Genomic DNA, 17,168 nt, shown 5'->3' on the forward strand with positions numbered 1-17,168 from the left:
TACTGTAATGGTATCAGAGAGGAGAATGCCATTAAAATGTATCAAGCACCATTTAAAGCAGAAATTCTCCATTCCAGTGACCATTTAACCTAACTTGAGAGAGACCGTTCAGAAAGACTGTTATTTCACAAGTTTTTGCACAATGTCATTGTGAAAGCAGCCACAGTTGATGCACAACAATATTATTTACACTTGTCGTTTGGCCTACAAACACACACACACACACACACACAAAAAAACACACACTCAATTACGAACACACAAAAAAGGAACAAAGTAGGAAATGAACACAATGTGGAAAAAAAATGTGCTGGACTGGGCAGCGGTCATATTTTGTACCGCTCTGCGGTACATCTATTTTTTGTACACATTTGGTATCAATCATTATTATTTCTTTACATACTTATTTTATTAATGTTGTACCAATATTTGAGCTCTCCACAAATAATGGGCTTGAACATTTTAAGAATTAAACAAGGGGAAGTTGTGTTTTTTTTTTGTCATTTGATTAAAATGGTACATGGAGTAAGGCACTTGAAAATCTATGTGAAAGTAGCTCAGTGTATGGGCATTTAGTGTACAAAGTAATGTTGTACCAATGAAAAAAATTGAGCCAAATTCATTGTTTTGCCTCAGTGCCAAAAAAAATTAACCAAGTGTATTTATGTATGAAGGAAACATACATCATTGGCACTTCACAACTTGACTGAACAGAGCTATTCCCACAATTATTGTCGTGTTAGCTACCCCACATGCCATTTTAGTCCTATGAACATTTACCAAAAATGGAATCACACCTTGTTTTATCCTTAATATCTCCATGCACATTTGTTGTAGAGACCTCAAATATTGGCTCAACATTAATAAAGTATTGTACAGTATTTGCAGACGAAATGATTGGTGCCATTTGGATATTAAAAAATACTTTACAAGACCATCCAGCATCACTAGTTTTGCACTTTGTTCCATATAAACTAGGCGTGCAGTACAAACCTTTAACGGTTCACTGAGAACATGTCTGTCTTCCACCCTACAAAGAGCTAGGAATCATACTTTTCAAGATATCAATGCCCAAACACGGCCACCAAGATAAGGCATTTCTGAGAGTGCAAAATGATACAAAAAATCAAGGGTGAAAATATATGAAAACATTGGAATTTAATTTACATACTTTACAGGTCTTAGTTTTGTGACCTAAATATTAGGTGGACAAACTTTGAGCAAAATCTGAGATGTTGCAGCAATAATTTCCCCGGATTTTGTTTCTTATATGTGAGTGTTCTGTTTCTGGTGCTGATGCCCTTTTTTTACACACAGCTTCACTGTTAGTTTCAAATGTGAGTTTTGAGACTCATTATCGTCCCCATTTATAAGATTGCACACATTGAACAGTTTGACCTTTGATTGATGTGATTTCTTGTGTCTGGATTTAAATTCTAAAATCAATGTGCATGTCCTTTGTTTTGCCTACATTTAGTTGAAGGTAGGATGCCTCACACCATTCAACAAAGTTATTGATGACTGGACCATGGCCTGTTTCACCGTTTTGGAGCACTGCTAACAATTACTGATTCATCTGCGTATTTAATTATGATCCTGTTGTAGCGCCGGGAGGTCAGGTCTACGCACCTGAACCAGAAGGTTCAGAGGAAGCTTCTATCCCGAGGCTGTCACCTTACTGAACTCTAACTCTGCATCCCGGTGACAACCAATCAACTAAGCCCCTAGGTTTATAGCACAAGAAAAGCATTGCTTCAATTATGTTCAAGCTTTTTTACATCTGTCTGTCAACACACACTGTATATGTGTGCTGTGAACCTTGCTGTTGAGAATAAACCCATGCAAAGACCACGTGAGAGCCCAAGTGTGCAGATACATTTTTATTAGCATGAGACAACAGAATGTGAAACCAGCAAGATCAGATATTGTAAAACTAGAGATAGATAGATACTTTATTGATGCCCAGGGGCAATTCAAGACTAACAATAACAATACAGGGGAAGTTGCGGAGATGGAAGAAGGCAGTGGGTATAAATGTATTTTTATTAAATTAATGTGTCAATCTTCAGTAATGCTATTGTCAGATAACTGGACGTTTTGGCTGAAGCTGTACTGTATTAATATCACTGTGATCGACCATTATCAAGAGCCTAATGAGTTTAGAGCTTTTATTCTTGATTGCTTCATCATCCATACAATATAAGTAATATCTGTCACAGAAAAGGGGTTTTATGATGATGCGTGAGACTGCCATAATAGGCAAAATGCAAGACAGGGTGGACATTACAGAATGCTGTCTCTATCGGCATTAGAAATACTTGGTGGGGTCAGAGCGGTCACACATCTGGACGTGGGTGTGGGAGGTCATCCCGGGGTACACCCTCTGCATTGGGTGCAGTGTCCCGATACGGTCGCCCTTCCTTAGCGAACCCCTGTACTTGTCAGGCTTCACGTAGAATAGCTTGAAGCACAGACCTTTGACAGACAGACAAAAATGCAAGTTAATCCGACTATGAGACAAACATACTAAACTACACCTTACTATCAGATCAGTTGTAGGTATACATGTAATCAGATGGACCGTCTGTAAATATGTAGGCCTAAACAATCATTTTACTGGCCGGTTTTCAGGTCAGTGTATTTATTTGATATTTCAAGTAATAAGGGACTAAGATCAACAAACACTATTTAACCTCAGTTCATGATATGATTATGTAATGGAATATAAAATATAAAATAAATTGTTGTTATGTAATAATTACAAATTATTCGCTAAATAAATATTTTAGAGGAAATGATTGCTCCTGACCTCCGCCACTTAGATTTACGCCGTCATTGATGAGCTTCTGGAGAGCGGTTGGGCTGCGATATGGAGCAGCTTTGCCATTCAGCTTCACATCGAACGGTGCATACACTGTAGCCCCATCATTGCACTGAATATCAAGGCCCTTGTGTGGCCCATGTGTTCTATACAAAAAAAGAAATGATCACGCATAACAGTGATATTTTTTGTATGCTTTCACAATTATTTCTGTCTGCTAGATATCGCTTCACACTTTGCAAAATGAATGGTTGTTACATTTATAAGGACATCTCATACTATATTTAATAGTAAAGATGCCTATGCTGGCAAAAATGAAGCAGTCTTCTTTCTCTCTATCTGTCCTTTTATGTCTCTTTACTTTTACCGTTTTGCACCATAATCTCCACACCCCCAGTTTTTATCACAGCCTCTCTTTTGGTTTGTTGGGTTTCCACTGCAAAGGGGGCCAAATTTCACCAGCGAACGCTCTGTTGGTCAAACAAAACCACTCAAACATGTGCAAAAACAAGAGCTGTGTATGTATGTATTTTATGTGTGTGTGTGTGTGTCTGTCTGTGTGTGTCTCTGTGTGTCTCTGTGTGTGTGAGTGAGAGAGAGTGATTATTGTACCATGACTGGGCCCCTCCTGATGTCCAAAGAGCTGGTCAGTGCTGAGCACTAAAGGGAGGAAATGACAGTGAAGAGTAATTAAATTAGACTGCCTTTCATGTAAGAAAAACAAAACAGGATGTTTCTTGTGCTTGATACAGCAATCAGTCTTTATTCCAGTCATGTGCAATGGCAAAGCACATGGAACAGTGAAATGTAGCCTACTACAGACTATTTATACTGTATACTCTTAGGCAGGGATCACATTAGCCAGCGGCAAGCGGCAAATGTAAAGCAACGCTCAGACCATAATACATTTTGTCTTGTTCCTAAGCAACACGAACGGTTTGTCAATTGAATATGCTCGCGTTGCACTTTGAAAGTTGAACCAAGTTCAACGCTCAGCTTGCTCAAAGCTAGCATTACGCCAGCGTTGCCAGAACTTGCCACCGTTCCGCTGCCGAACCAGAACAATAGGAAACCTGCCGCTTGCCGCTGGATAATGTGATCACTGCCTTAATGTAACTGAGCATGGCTGCTGTAATGCGAACAGGCCTGACCACATTTTGTTCTGTATGATAATTAGGTTCCTCTGATCCTTTGTCTGATGGTTCCCCATTTTGATGAAATCTCTGTTTAGCCTACTCCCTAACCACTGGTGTTGCCAGGGTGTGGACCTTCTTTTTTACTATGATGATATTAGCTTCTGGAAGATCGTAGTAAACATATGTTTACTGATCACAGTGGCTACTTTGTCATGCTTCTACAAAAAATAAATTCCTTACATCCATCACAGTTATTAAAAAAAAAAAACAGCCTTCAGCCCAGTAAAAGGCTGACAGCAGTAATTAAGACTAATAAAGGCTGCATCTTGGTTCTATACCTGCTGTTTTGTGTGTGTTAGTGTGTCACGATCTTGCACATTTAAAAACGAAGCATATTCTTAACTGAAAGCAGTGGTATTTACAAAGAGGTGAGGACTTACCAGTTGTCACCAGGACAGCCAAAACAATGGCCACCTTCATTCTTCTTACAGTGTTCCTAGTGATCTGCCAAGATTTTGCTGTGTGACTAACGTGTGTGTTTTGATCTGAGTGTTTTTATACCATGGGCTGTAGAGAGAAAGAGGGCTCTTACGAAATGTTTCCTCATAATTTCCTCACCTTAAACACACACACACACAAATGTTGACTTTCTCCCGTTTCACAATGCAGTGTTTACTCAATTTATTGTTACCGTTTTAGTTTTGAAAGTTGTGACTTTTGTACTGTTGTGTTAAGGTAAATTAAGCTTAAAAACCTGCATAGTTCCCCTTTAATAGGCTACAAGTAGACCAGGCCTAAGCCAACAACCTACAATGCATAAACTATCCAGCAATTCAGACAACAATGTGGAAATGGATGAGGGACTGATTACAGTTTTTAGATAGATAGATAGATAGATACTTTATTGATCCCCAAGGGGAAATTCAAGGACATTTTTCACAATTGCTAAAAAAACTAAACTCTATTCTCTGAACCAAATTCTCAGTTCTCAGACATTTCTTGAACTGATCCTCCTTTTGACAAAATCTTAAACTGTTTTCACATATAAAACACATTTTGCAGATCTCATAGACTCTTTTTGCAAAACTCAAAACACCTTTTCATGCAATTAAGCACATTTTGCATTATGATGCACTTGTGATGCATAATGGTAACTACAAGTGGCAAAAGGTAAACACAAATAGAGCACAGATGTCTTACGTTAAACACAACAAAATTGATCACACTTGTTTCAAATGATGTGACACAACCAATATTATTTAAGTTATAGTTCAGAGTTCAAAAAACAGATCTTACAGTTTTTCTCAATTGCTAAAACACTAAACCCTATTGGCTGAACAAAGTTCTCATTCCCTGAACTCATGTAGCTAATTGTTCAGTCTGTTGTCAATACCTTAAATCATTTGACATGGTAAAACACAATTTGCAGATCTCACTTACACTTTTCAGCAAAACTCTAAACACATTCTCATTCTCAAAACACATTCTGCACTCTAATGCACATGTCATCCATACTGGTAAACACAAGTGTCAACAATTAAATACAAATAGAGCAGACATGTCATTGATTAAACACAACCACTCAAAATTGAGTACACGCACACATGCACACAATTCAAGAATTTCTCAGAATTATGAACAGGCAAGATGGGGGTGGGGTTGTATAAAATGTATTTTACATGTGAAATATTTTACATGTCTGTTTTTCCAAGTCAAAACACAAAATAGCAATTTCACTGAGACAAAACAAAGTCTCGGGTCGTCTCTCTCAAAATTTCGTCTTCATCACATGCAATGTCCTAGTCCAAGGCACCGGGAAAAATATATTCTGGAATGACGTATCCAGACCTGACATGACAATATCCCCACATGTAGACTGTTTTTTTTTTGGCTGTAAAAGGGCTATTTCTTTCTCTTCTCACTCTTCCGGCCCCCTCCATTGTACCCATTGTACATGACCTGTGGCTTATTTATAGTGTTTAGGCTGATTGCAAAGTGAACTAATTATCTAAAACAGTTTTCACATGAGAAAGTGTGCCAGAGAGTTGGCAAAATAGTGTAAGTGCAGTGAATTGTGCCTACAGTTGTGCAAAGTTTGTGTTACAAAATTGCAAACTGAGTGCAAAGCAGTGTTTGTGCTTTTAGTTTTGCGAACTCAGTGAGTGGTTTTGCTATAAGTATTAATAGTTTTAGAAATTGTGCTATAAGAATCACAGTTGTGTTTAAGCATTCAGAAAAAACTGTAGTACTTGAATAAGAAACCTCCTTGGAAGAGTAGGTTCCTGCTCGAAGTGGTCTTGGTGGCTGGCCAGTAGGTGGCACTCTTCCCTGTAGCCAAAAGCCACCAAACAAATATCAATACCAATGTCCTATTGCAGTGACAGGAACACTGTACTGCAGGAGATGTTTTCCTTTGCATGAATATTAAATTGAGGTCCTGACTCACCATGGTTGTTAAAGATCCCATGGCACTTATTGCAAAGAGTAGGTGGTTCCCTGATTTGCTTTATTTATGCACACATACATAAGGACACAAACACACACACACACACACACACACACACACACACACACACATATACACACACATAAAAACACACACACACAAAGACACGTAAAACACATACACACTACACATGCACACGCACATACATGCACACACACGACACGCACAAACATGCACACAAACACATAAACACACATACACACACACACCCTCACACACATGCACCCACACATACAAGCACACCTACAAACACAAACACACGCACACACAAACACAAAACACATACACAAAATGTACACAAACACAAAAACAACCACACTCTCCACACGCTCAATTACAAACACACAAAAAAGGAACAAAGTAGGAAATGAACACAATTTGACAAGCGTGACTTATTTTTGTGGAAAAAAAATGTGCTGGACTGGGCAGCGGTCATATTTTGTACCGCTCTGCGGTACATCTAGTTTTTGTACGTATTTGGTATAAATCATTATTTTTTTCTTTACATACTTATTTTATTAATGTTGTACCAATATTTGAACTCTCCACAAATAATGGGCTTGAACATTTTACAGTTTTTTTCAACTGCTTACACACTAAATCTTTGCTTGTCACACAATTTTCTAAACATGTCCTTTAAACATCATAACCCGACACCAAATCTGCAAAACCATACACTAATTCTCAGTGTTTGACTCAGTTTTCAATTGACTAAAACACATTTTGCAAAACACCACACACAATTTTCTACCTAACACACAAAAATCTAACAGGAAGTAACTTGATTTCGTTCTTCAAACACAACCCATCAAAATGCCACACTAAATCACCAGTGCTTCACTCTTTCTCTTCACATGTGTAAACACTCTTTACTTTACTGAACACCATCCAATCATTGCCTTAGTATAGGTCTATGAATAGATATACTCTCTATATAGGTATAGACCCTTTCAATCTGCTCCTAGAGGATTTCCGGTTGAAATATTCAGAACCAATGCAGATACTTTAAAAATAGAGAAAATACAGTAATCGGACTTTAGCTTACAGTAATGTTCTACAAAATACAGTTTTTTTCAACTGCTTACACACAAAATCTTTTCTCGTCACACAATTTTCTAAACATGTCATCCAAACATCATAACCTCACACCAAATCTGCAAAACCATACACTAATTCTCAATGTTTGACTCAGTTTTCAATGTACTAAAACACATTTTGCAAAACACCACACTCAATTTTCTACTTAACACACAAAAATCTAACAGGAAGTAACTTGATTTAGTTTTTCAAACACAACCTATCAAAATGCCACACTAAATCACCAGTGCTTCACTCCCACTCGTCACATGTGCAAACACTCATCACTTTATTGAACACCAACGAATCATTGGCTTAGTATAGGCCTATAAATAGGTCAAATGTCAAGATGTCTGTTTTGAACAATGGATGACAACGCAGAAAGAGCCAGGAGAGGTGGAGGTAGAGGCAGAGGACGAGCACGAGGTGTTGGGGTTCGAGGAGGAGGAGTTGGAAGAGGAGGAAGGGGAGGAAGAGGAGGAAGAGGACGAGCTGGACGAGTTGGACATGGAAGAGGACGAGGGCAAAGAAGGGAAATAAGGAGAGCCGTCTCAGATGAAATTAGGGCTACATTGATTGATCATGTGATCAACCATGGGTTGACCATGAGGGAGGCTGGACTGAGGGTCCAGCCAAATGTAAATCGATTTACGGTGGCAGGCATTATCCGAACATATCGAAATGAGAACAGGTATGCAACGACTGTATCTACAGTAATATACTGTACACATAATAGTTATTTCAGCACAACTGAAAAATGCATACAATAGTAGTTCTTACTGTACTGTATCATGTTACTGTACTGCATTTCATGAATCATGAATGGCCAGTGTGGTGTGTTACAGTATCATATACTATGGTACAGCTTACTGCAGGAAGACATTTTTGACTATATGACATAGCACACATTCACTATGTTTATGAATCTTCTACAGAGTGGAAAGGCAAAGGAATCGTGGAGGGCGAGGGCTAAATTCACCCACGACGAGCAAGAGACCGAAATCATAAATATGGTTCTGGCAAATAATGTGATTAGAATCCATCAGATCCAACACCATATTATAAATGATGCAACTGTTTTCAATAACATTGTTACAGTAAGCTTGTCCACAATTCATCGTGTCCTCCAGAAGAATCAGTTACGCATGAAACAGCTATACAGGGTCCCATTTGAAAGGAACTGCGACCGAAAGAAAGAACCTACGTCATGACTTTGTGGATGTATGTATGCAAAACCACTTCCAGTACATTTAGAATTGCACCTACCGAGCCAGATTACATGTAGTGTCTTGGTTTTTGCACATGTGTGTGTCTATATATCTGTATATATACTTTTGTCTCTTACAGAGAATTTTGGAGATGGGCGAGATGGAGATGTCCTCCATGAATATATATATATAGATGAGGTGGGCTTCAACTTGACAAAAACTAGAAGAAGGGGAGAAAATATCATTGGACAAAGGGCCATTTTGAATGTCCCTGGGCAACGTGGGGGAAACATTACAATGTGTGCTGCCATCACAAATAATGGTGTCCTGCATCACCATGCAACACTTGGCCCCTACAACACTGCTCACATCATAACTTTTCTGGATGCAATTCATCGCATACTTGTTCCAGGTCAGCAGAATCAAGATCAGCAAAGATTTGTGGTCATATGGGACAATGTCAGCTTTCATCGGGCCCATCTGGTCCAGAACTGGTTTGTCACCCATCCTCATTTCTCTATTCTGTACCTGCCTCCTTATTCTCCATTTCTCAATCCAATTGAGGAATTTTTCTCCACATGGCGCTGGCGAGTATATGATCGTCGTCCCTATGCCCGCATTCCACTTCTCCAGGCAATGGAGGAAGCATGTGGCGACATTGACGCTGTCTCTATTCAAGGATGGATGCGCCATGCAAGAAGGTTCTTTCCTCGGTGTTTAGCGAGAGAGAACATAGCATGCGACGTGGACGAAGTATTGTGGCCAGACCCAGCCCGGAGGAGAGATGAAGCCTAGACACACACCCAACCCCCCAACTCCTACCCTCTGCCCAAGCAACACACACACACACACACACACACACAAATACAGTAATAATTTTGTTTACAGTATAAGTATTTGTTTGAAATCAGCTTTTTCCTGGATGTGTTTGGTTTCTGTCCAACTACATGTGGTAGTTGGATTTGTTTTATGTGCTGTACAAATATTGTATTCAATGCAGCAAATGATTTGGAAAAAAAAATATTTTTGGTTTCAATTCTGCTTATGTGTGTTGTGAGTATATTTCACCTTTTCTCTGCAGTTTTATATAGAAATAAACATAGAATTCCATGAAAGACAGAAGTGCTTTAGGTTTTGAACAACAGTGTGTACATGATGTATCCAAAATGTCATATTATGACAAAAGTGTTTGTAATGTGAGGCGAATGTTTGCTTTAAACATGTGTTTTTGACATTTTGAATGTTGTGTGTCATTTTGCTGGAGATTTGAGGCATTTGGCATTTTGTGTGAGCAATTGTTGATTTTGTGTGTGGAGTTTTGAGAAATAGACACAGAGTTTTGAAAACGTGTGTAAACAATTGTAAAAAACTGTAAATGTGTCTTTTTACTCTATTTTTGTTTGTCCCCATGTTACAGTACCATTAGCTCAATACATTTTTCTGTGCCTCCAGAAATGCCTTAGGAATGCTTACTGTAGAATTGTTTGTTTCTGCAGTTGAAAGGGTCTATAGGCCTATGAATACATACTGTACACGACCCCCCCCACCTCCCACACACACACACACACACACACACACACACTTGTCTTTAGAAAAAAAAAAATCAGTGTTTTCAAAACTCCATGTACATCTGATGGTCACTGTATTCTTCTTTGCTTTTTTTCTTGTTTGCTGTAAAATACTGTATTCACAACAGCAAATCATTTGGGAAAAATCACTATTTTTGTTTCAATATTGCTTGCATTTTACTGTGTATTTCAACTTCTCTTTGTTGATACCGTAACTTTCACTCTTGTATGGAAATACATATAGAAAGCCTAAGACAGAAGAGCTTTAGGTTTTGAGCAACAGTGTGTACATGATGTATCCAAAATGTCATATTATGACAAAAGTGTTTGTAATGTGAGGCTTAATGTTTGCTTTAAACATGTGTTTTTGACATTTTGAATGTTGTGTGTCATTTTGCTGGAGATTTGGGGCATTTTGCATTTTGTGTGAGCAGTTGTGGGTTTTGTGTGTGGAGTTTTGAACAATAGACACAGAGTTTTGAAAACGTGTGTAAACAATTGTAAAAAAACTGTAAGAATTAAACAAGGGGAAGTTGTGTTTTTTGGTCATTTGATTAAAATGGTACGTGGGGTAAGGCACTTGAAAATCTATGTGAAAGTAGACAAAGGAGGGTTCTCCGCGCTTCTGTCAAACAGTCCAGTGCAACCAGGCCAGGACAGATATTTCAGAGAGAAGGAGAGACACCAGTGCAGCTCAGATGTCTTAATTTTCAATTTATTTAGTAAAAGGTGCAGAACATACGACTAACGTTTTGATGTACAGTAGTCACATCTTCATCAGAGTCCTTGGAAGGAATGGGGGGTAAAGCCCTGATAAGGATTACCTACAGGTGTGATTGAGCATAAAGGGGGCGTTGGCTACCTGAAGATACACCCACAGCTTCCAAGGAGCTACACTCACAACATTAAGTCATTAAAGGCAAATTGCCCACAAACCAGAGAAGTAATTAAAATGATTGATCAGGCATACATACTGTACATGTATAAACAAGCATACATAGTTCACAATACAATAGGGAAAAACATTTAACATTAACAGTTTAACATTTACAGAAAGCATAATAGTATGTATCCAATAAGCTTCCCTACACAGGAGCTTTTTGATAATATCACCACCTCTGGGTGGGGCTGTGATTTTCTCTATTCCCCAGAATATCAAAGATGCCGGAGAACCATGATTGGCCTCCTTGTAATGTTGCGCCATGGCATATGTTAGGTTTTGGGTGCGAATGGCAGTCTTGTGTTCAGATACCCGTATTTTAAGTTGGCGTTTTGTTTGCCCTATATAAGCCAGTCCACAGGGACATTTTAGAAAATAGATTACGTGTGTGGTGTTGCAGTTTATAAATAAAGAAATAAGAAATTTCTTGCCAGTGCGAGGGTGAGAGAAGTACTTTGTGTTGGACAAATTTGAGCATTGTGCACAATTTCCACATTTATAGAAACCTTGTGGTGGGCAGGATAGCCAAGTGGTAGGAAGTGGGGTGGTCATGTCCGAGTGGACCAATCGATCGCAGAAATTACTCAGCTTAATCACACCTGTTGGTAATCCTTATCAGGGCTTTACCCCCCATTCCTTCCAAGGACTCTGATGAAGATGTGACTACATCGAAACGTTAGTCGTATGTTCTGCGCCTTTTACTAAATAAATTGAAAATTAAGAAGACATCTGAGCTGCACCGGCGTCTCTCCTTCTCTATGTGAAAGTAGCTCAGTGTATGGGCATTTAGTGTACAAAGTAATGTTGTACCATTGAAAAAAATTGAGCTTGTATTTATCAGACAGATTTCCGTATCTTCGCTTGGGTGTGTGATGTGCATTTAGACCACAACGGGTCCTAGACCTTAGCTTCACAAACAATCAACAAATACAACAACAAATGAATTTGCTAACAAAGACTATTTGTTTTTTTGTCTGCCCTGGAGCATAGGACTTTCCTTCCCAAATGACTGGCTGAGTTCACTACTCCTGTGTATGTCAGTGCGTGCGCAGTATGTTTTTTGCCCATATACAGTGTCTTAGAAAGTAGCCCTCAAACGGACTCCCTACTCACCCGGAGCGAAGTCAAGTCTTTGGAGCAGAGGCCCTGTTGCAAGGCATCCGGGGTTCTCAGCAACACAGTACAAATACAAATAAAAAATACAAAGAAAGAAATCTGTATCTAAGTCTAATGGCTAAAGGCTCGATCCAAAGAAAAATGAAAAGGAAAAAGAAGAACCAAGAACCCTGAACAAGAGGCCGTTCTCTTTTTATACCCCTCTCGGTCAGGCAGAACATGTCCAAGTTTGGTATTCTGTCTTGCCATGAAATTATTCCTTAAAGGAACCACATGTAAGATTGTGGCCAAAACTGGTACTGCAATCACTTTCAAAATACTGAAGAGCGGTGTATCCCCTCCCCCTCCCCCCTGACTCGAGGTTGCACACGCGGATGGCGAAACACTACTGACTTCATGATTAGTAGATAGGTGGAGGGTGGCGCATCAGGCCAAAACACAACATGACATGACAAAACACAACATCAACAACAGTTGAGGGCTGAGGGCTTCACTTTTTAAATGACAATATCCTGGCTGGACTACTGTTGTCAGTGATATAAGTATTTGAAATTAACATGATTTCTTAATGTCTAGTGACATATCAGGGCCATTTTATGATTAGTTGAAATATTTTTCTTACATACGGTTCCTTTAAGTCTGAGCAAAACACTTTAAGTTTCATAACTTAAAGTTTCATAACCTTAAACTTTCTTTTAAGGTTAAGAAAAACACTCTCTAAATGTAAGCAAAATTATAACAGGTTATTCTAGCAAAAACAATTTATTACATTACATTACATTACATTTAGCAGACACTTCTTGACCAAAGTGACTTACATAATTCAGCTATATTACAAGGGATCACATTGTCCCCGGAGCAACTTGGGGTTAAGTGCCTTGCTCAAGGGCACAACGATGGAAGCCGGGAATTGAACCGACAACTTTCAGGCCACTGCACGCTAGCCCAGCTCCTTAACCACTGCACACCAATTTATGCTTTTAATTAAGAAAACACACTTCAATTCTAAGCTTCTAAGTTTTTAAACATTATAAGTCTAACTTGTTTCACACTGGTTGTCTATCATTACCTTGCAGCATTTCCACATTTTTATTTGTTTTAGAGCAAGCTGGATTTAAGCAGTTATATGACTAAAAATCTTTTAATAGTAAATTATGATTCTTATTATTAATTATTATCAAATCTTCATATTGTAAAGTCACGCTACACTTCATCATCCATACAATATAAGTAATATCTGTCACAGAAATGGGTGGGTGTGGGAGGTCATCCCGGGGTACACCCTCTGCATTGGGTGCAGCTTTGCCATTCAGCTTCACATCGAACGGTGCATACACTGTAGCCCCATCATTGCACTGAATATCAAGGCCCTTGTGTGGCCCATGTGTTCTATACAAAAAAAGAAATGATCACGCATAACAGTGATATTTTTTGTATGCTTTCACAATTATTTCTGTCTGCTAGATATCGCTTCACACTTTGCAAAATGAATGGTTGTTACATTTATAAGGACATCTCATACTATATTTAATAGTAAAGATGCCTATGCTGGCAAAAATGAAGCAGTCTTCTTTCTCTCTATCTGTCTTTTTGTCTCTCTTTACTTTTACCGTTTTGCACCATAATCTCCACACCCCCATTTTACATCACAGCCTCTCTTTTGGTTTGTTGGGTTTCCACTGCAAAGGGGGCCAAATTTCACCAGCAAACGCTCTGTTGGTCAAACAAAACCACTCAAACATGTGCAAAAAGAAGAGCAGTGTATGTATTTTATGTGTGTGTGTGTGAGTGAGAGAGAGTAAGTATTATACCATGACTGGGCTCCTCCTGATGTCCAAAGAGCTGGTCAGTGCTGAACACTAAAGGGAGTAAATGACAGTGAATTAAATTAGACTGCCTTTCATGTAAGAAAAACAAAACAGGATGTTTCTTGTGCTTGATACAGCAATTAGTCTTTATTCCAGTCAAGTGCAATGACAAAGCACATGGAACAGTGAAATGTAGCCTACTCCAGACTATATGTACTATATTTATACTGTATACTCTTAGGCGGAAATCACATTAGCCAGTGGCAAGCGGCAAGCGGCAAATGTAAAGCAACGGTCAGACCATAATAAGTTTTGTCTCATTCCTAAGCAACACGAACGGTTTGTCAATTGAACCAAGTTCAGCGCTCAGCTTGCTCAATGCTAGCGTTACGCCAGCGTTGCCACCGTTCCGCTGCCGAACCATAGAGAACAATAGAAAACCTGCCGCTTGCCGCTGGCTTATGTGATCACCGCCTTAATGTAACTGAGCATGGCTGCTGTAATGCGAACAGGCCTAGCCACATTTTGTTCTGTATGATAATTAGTTTCCTCTGATCCTTTGTCTGAGATCGTTCCCCATTTTGCTGAAATCTCTGTTTACTCCCTAACCACTGGTGTTGCCAGGGTGTGGACCTTTTTTTTTTACTATGACGATATTACTGTATCTTCTGGAAGATCGTAGTAAACACATGTTTACTGATCACAGTGGCTACTTTGTCATGCGTCTACAATAAATCCCTTACATCCATCACAGTTATTTAAAAAAAAACAGCCTCCAGCCCAGTAAAAGGCTGACAGCAGTAATTAAGACTAATAAAGGCTGCATCTTGGTTCTATACATGGTGTTTTGTGTGTGTTAGTGTGTTACGATCTTGCACATTTAAAAAAGAAGCATATTCTTGGTAGGAACTGAAAGCACTGGTATCTGCAAAGAGGTGAGGACTTACCAGTGGACACCAGGACAGCCAAAACAATGGCCACCTTCATTATTCTTACAGTGTTCCTAGTGATCTGCCAAGATTTTGCTGTGCGACTAACATGTGTGTTTTGATCTGATTGTTTATCTGAGGGTTTTCATACTATGGGCTGTAGAGATAGAGGGCTCTTACGAAATGTTTTCTCATAATTTCTTCACCTTAAACACACACACACACACACAAATGTTGACTTTCTCCTGTTTCACAATGCAGTGTTTGCTCAATTTATTGTTACAGTTTTAGTTTTGAAAGTTGTGACTTTTGTACTGTTGTGTTAGGGTAAATTAAGCTTAAAAACCTGCATAGTTCTCCTTTAATAGGCTACAAGTAGAACAGGCCTAAGCCAACAACCTACAATGCATAAACTATCCAGAAATTCAGACAACAATGTGGAAATGGATGAGGGACTGATTACAGTTTTTCACAATTGCTAAAAAAACTAAACTCTATTAATTCTCAGTTGTCTGAACACATTTCTTAAACTGATCCCCCTTTGAATATTTACGTGTTTTTTCTCTCGTTTGTGCTTATGGCTATTCATGGAAGGGGTGTTGGCATCATGGAGGTATTATACAGTATATAACTGGAGAGAGTGACTAAGTCCCGCCCCCATTCATTTCAATGGCCCATGCTAGGCTAGCTACTTCAGCCAAAAAAGTTTGAAATTGGTCGCAGCCATCTTTACAAAAATGGCGTTTCATGGGTGTTCGTTTCCGGCACCAGGTAGAATTAGCCTATTAGAGTCCACGTTACAGACAGAGACAACGTAAGGTACAACGGTATGTCGTTGATGAAGATTGGACATTCCCTCAAAGGAAAATAAGTTGTTTGTGAACGCGCCTCACCTCGTTATAAGCGCAAATTGATTTAATTGGTTGGGATAAAATTTTGGGAATGGTGGTAGAAGTTTGCCCTGTCTCTGAAGTCCTAGGTTATTTAATGTGATGTTCATATATGATAATAAACAATGTGAATCAATATTGAGTCACTTTAGGCTACACAAATAATGATCCCTAAATGTTATTTGGACAGGTTGTATGCAATAGGCTCGTGCATGAGCTGTCATCTACCAATCAGCATGTGCAAACTGGTGCCGGATATTCCAACCATGTAACGCCATGTTTTCAAAAATCTCGGCGGCCAAATGCCATGCTAAGTGGCTGAAGCTAACCCTTCAAATCCTGCCCCCCTGGTTGGCATCCTCTGAAGGTGGATCACCTAAACCGCCATCAGGGGAATGACATGGAGCTTTTGTTCTGAGAAATTACCAAACGATCCATTAGGGGGATTTAACTTGATGTAGCTGCCTGCAGCGGCCTGTAGCTGACTGCATGACATATGCACAATTCTGGGTTGAAAACGTATCTGAATCTCGGAAATAATCACGTTATGCAGTCAGCTTAAGATGGCTGCAGGCGGCTACATCAAGTCGAATCCCCAATTATTTCACATTTTATAGTTATCGCAGGTAACGTGTTTTGGCACAGGATAACTAAATGGTGCACATGTTCCCACAGTGATCACATTATTGCATGAAGATTTATGGGTAGCCTGTGTGTTATTTTATAAACAAATAGAAGGCATCTTTTCTGTGTTCTGTTTATGTAGTCTATGTAGTCTTATGTAGTATAGTTTTTCATTTTTGGAAGAGGAAAATAGTAGTAATAGCTATGGGACAAGTAGTGTTAAAAGGACTTAAAATCATTATGAAGAATAAAAACATAATTCAAAGTGGTATGTTGCTGTGCATTTATAATTTTTTGATATGCAATGCAAAATTTATATGCAAACAATAAACATTACCTGATTCAAACAGGGACAAAAATGAGGGGTGGAAGACCATTATTTCACAGTTTTCCGAGGAGCTGGCCCTCTCTAATAACTAGGGTTGCTCCCAGCAGAAATAGCAAAAGCATGTTTTGTAAAGGCAAAAATTGAAATGCCTTAATTGAATTTACAGTTGAAGGACATACTATGGTCTTGTCAGAGCCGTCAGAACCCCTTGTTTAAC

The 17,168-nt window shown here is 39.0% G+C and overlaps 1 protein-coding gene across 2 annotated transcripts; it reads right to left on the reverse strand.

The window, feature by feature from the left end:
- Positions 1-1,865: 1,865 nt before the first annotated feature.
- Positions 1,866-15,222, reverse strand: lect2.1 (leukocyte cell derived chemotaxin 2, tandem duplicate 1). Of its 2 annotated transcripts, none has more exons than XM_048231428.1 (5): positions 15,128-15,222; positions 3,434-3,481; positions 3,189-3,291; positions 2,810-2,967; positions 1,866-2,475 (listed from the first exon to the last, which is right to left on the reverse strand). In XM_048231428.1, the coding sequence occupies exons 1-5, from the start codon at positions 15,165-15,167 to the stop codon at positions 2,309-2,311; spliced, it is 516 nt and encodes a 171-aa protein (XP_048087385.1). In that variant the 5' UTR covers positions 15,168-15,222; the 3' UTR covers positions 1,866-2,308. The 2 variants fall into 2 exon arrangements, with proteins under 2 accessions (XP_048087385.1, XP_048087384.1); XM_048231427.1 differs by lacking the exon at positions 15,128-15,222 and adding an exon at positions 4,398-4,517.
- Between the last annotated feature and the right edge of the window lie 1,946 nt (positions 15,223-17,168).

The sequence above is a fragment of the Alosa alosa genome, chromosome 21 (assembly GCF_017589495.1).
Source record: "Alosa alosa isolate M-15738 ecotype Scorff River chromosome 21, AALO_Geno_1.1, whole genome shotgun sequence".
Taxonomy (NCBI): Eukaryota; Metazoa; Chordata; class Actinopteri; order Clupeiformes; family Clupeidae; genus Alosa; species Alosa alosa.

Excerpts from the sequence above, each read along its gene's own strand:
- lect2.1 (XM_048231428.1), bottom strand. The coding sequence starts at position 15,167 with ATGAAGGTGGCCATTGTTTTGGCTGTCCTGGTGTCCACTG. Across the intron at positions 3,482-15,127 it reads GGCTGTCCTGGTGTCCACTG|TGCTCAGCACTGACCAGCTC; the intron begins GTAAGTCCTCAC and ends TCCTCCCTTTAG. Across the intron at positions 3,292-3,433 it reads TCAGGAGGGGCCCAGTCATG|AGCGTTCGCTGGTGAAATTT; the intron begins GTACAATAATCA and ends TTTGACCAACAG.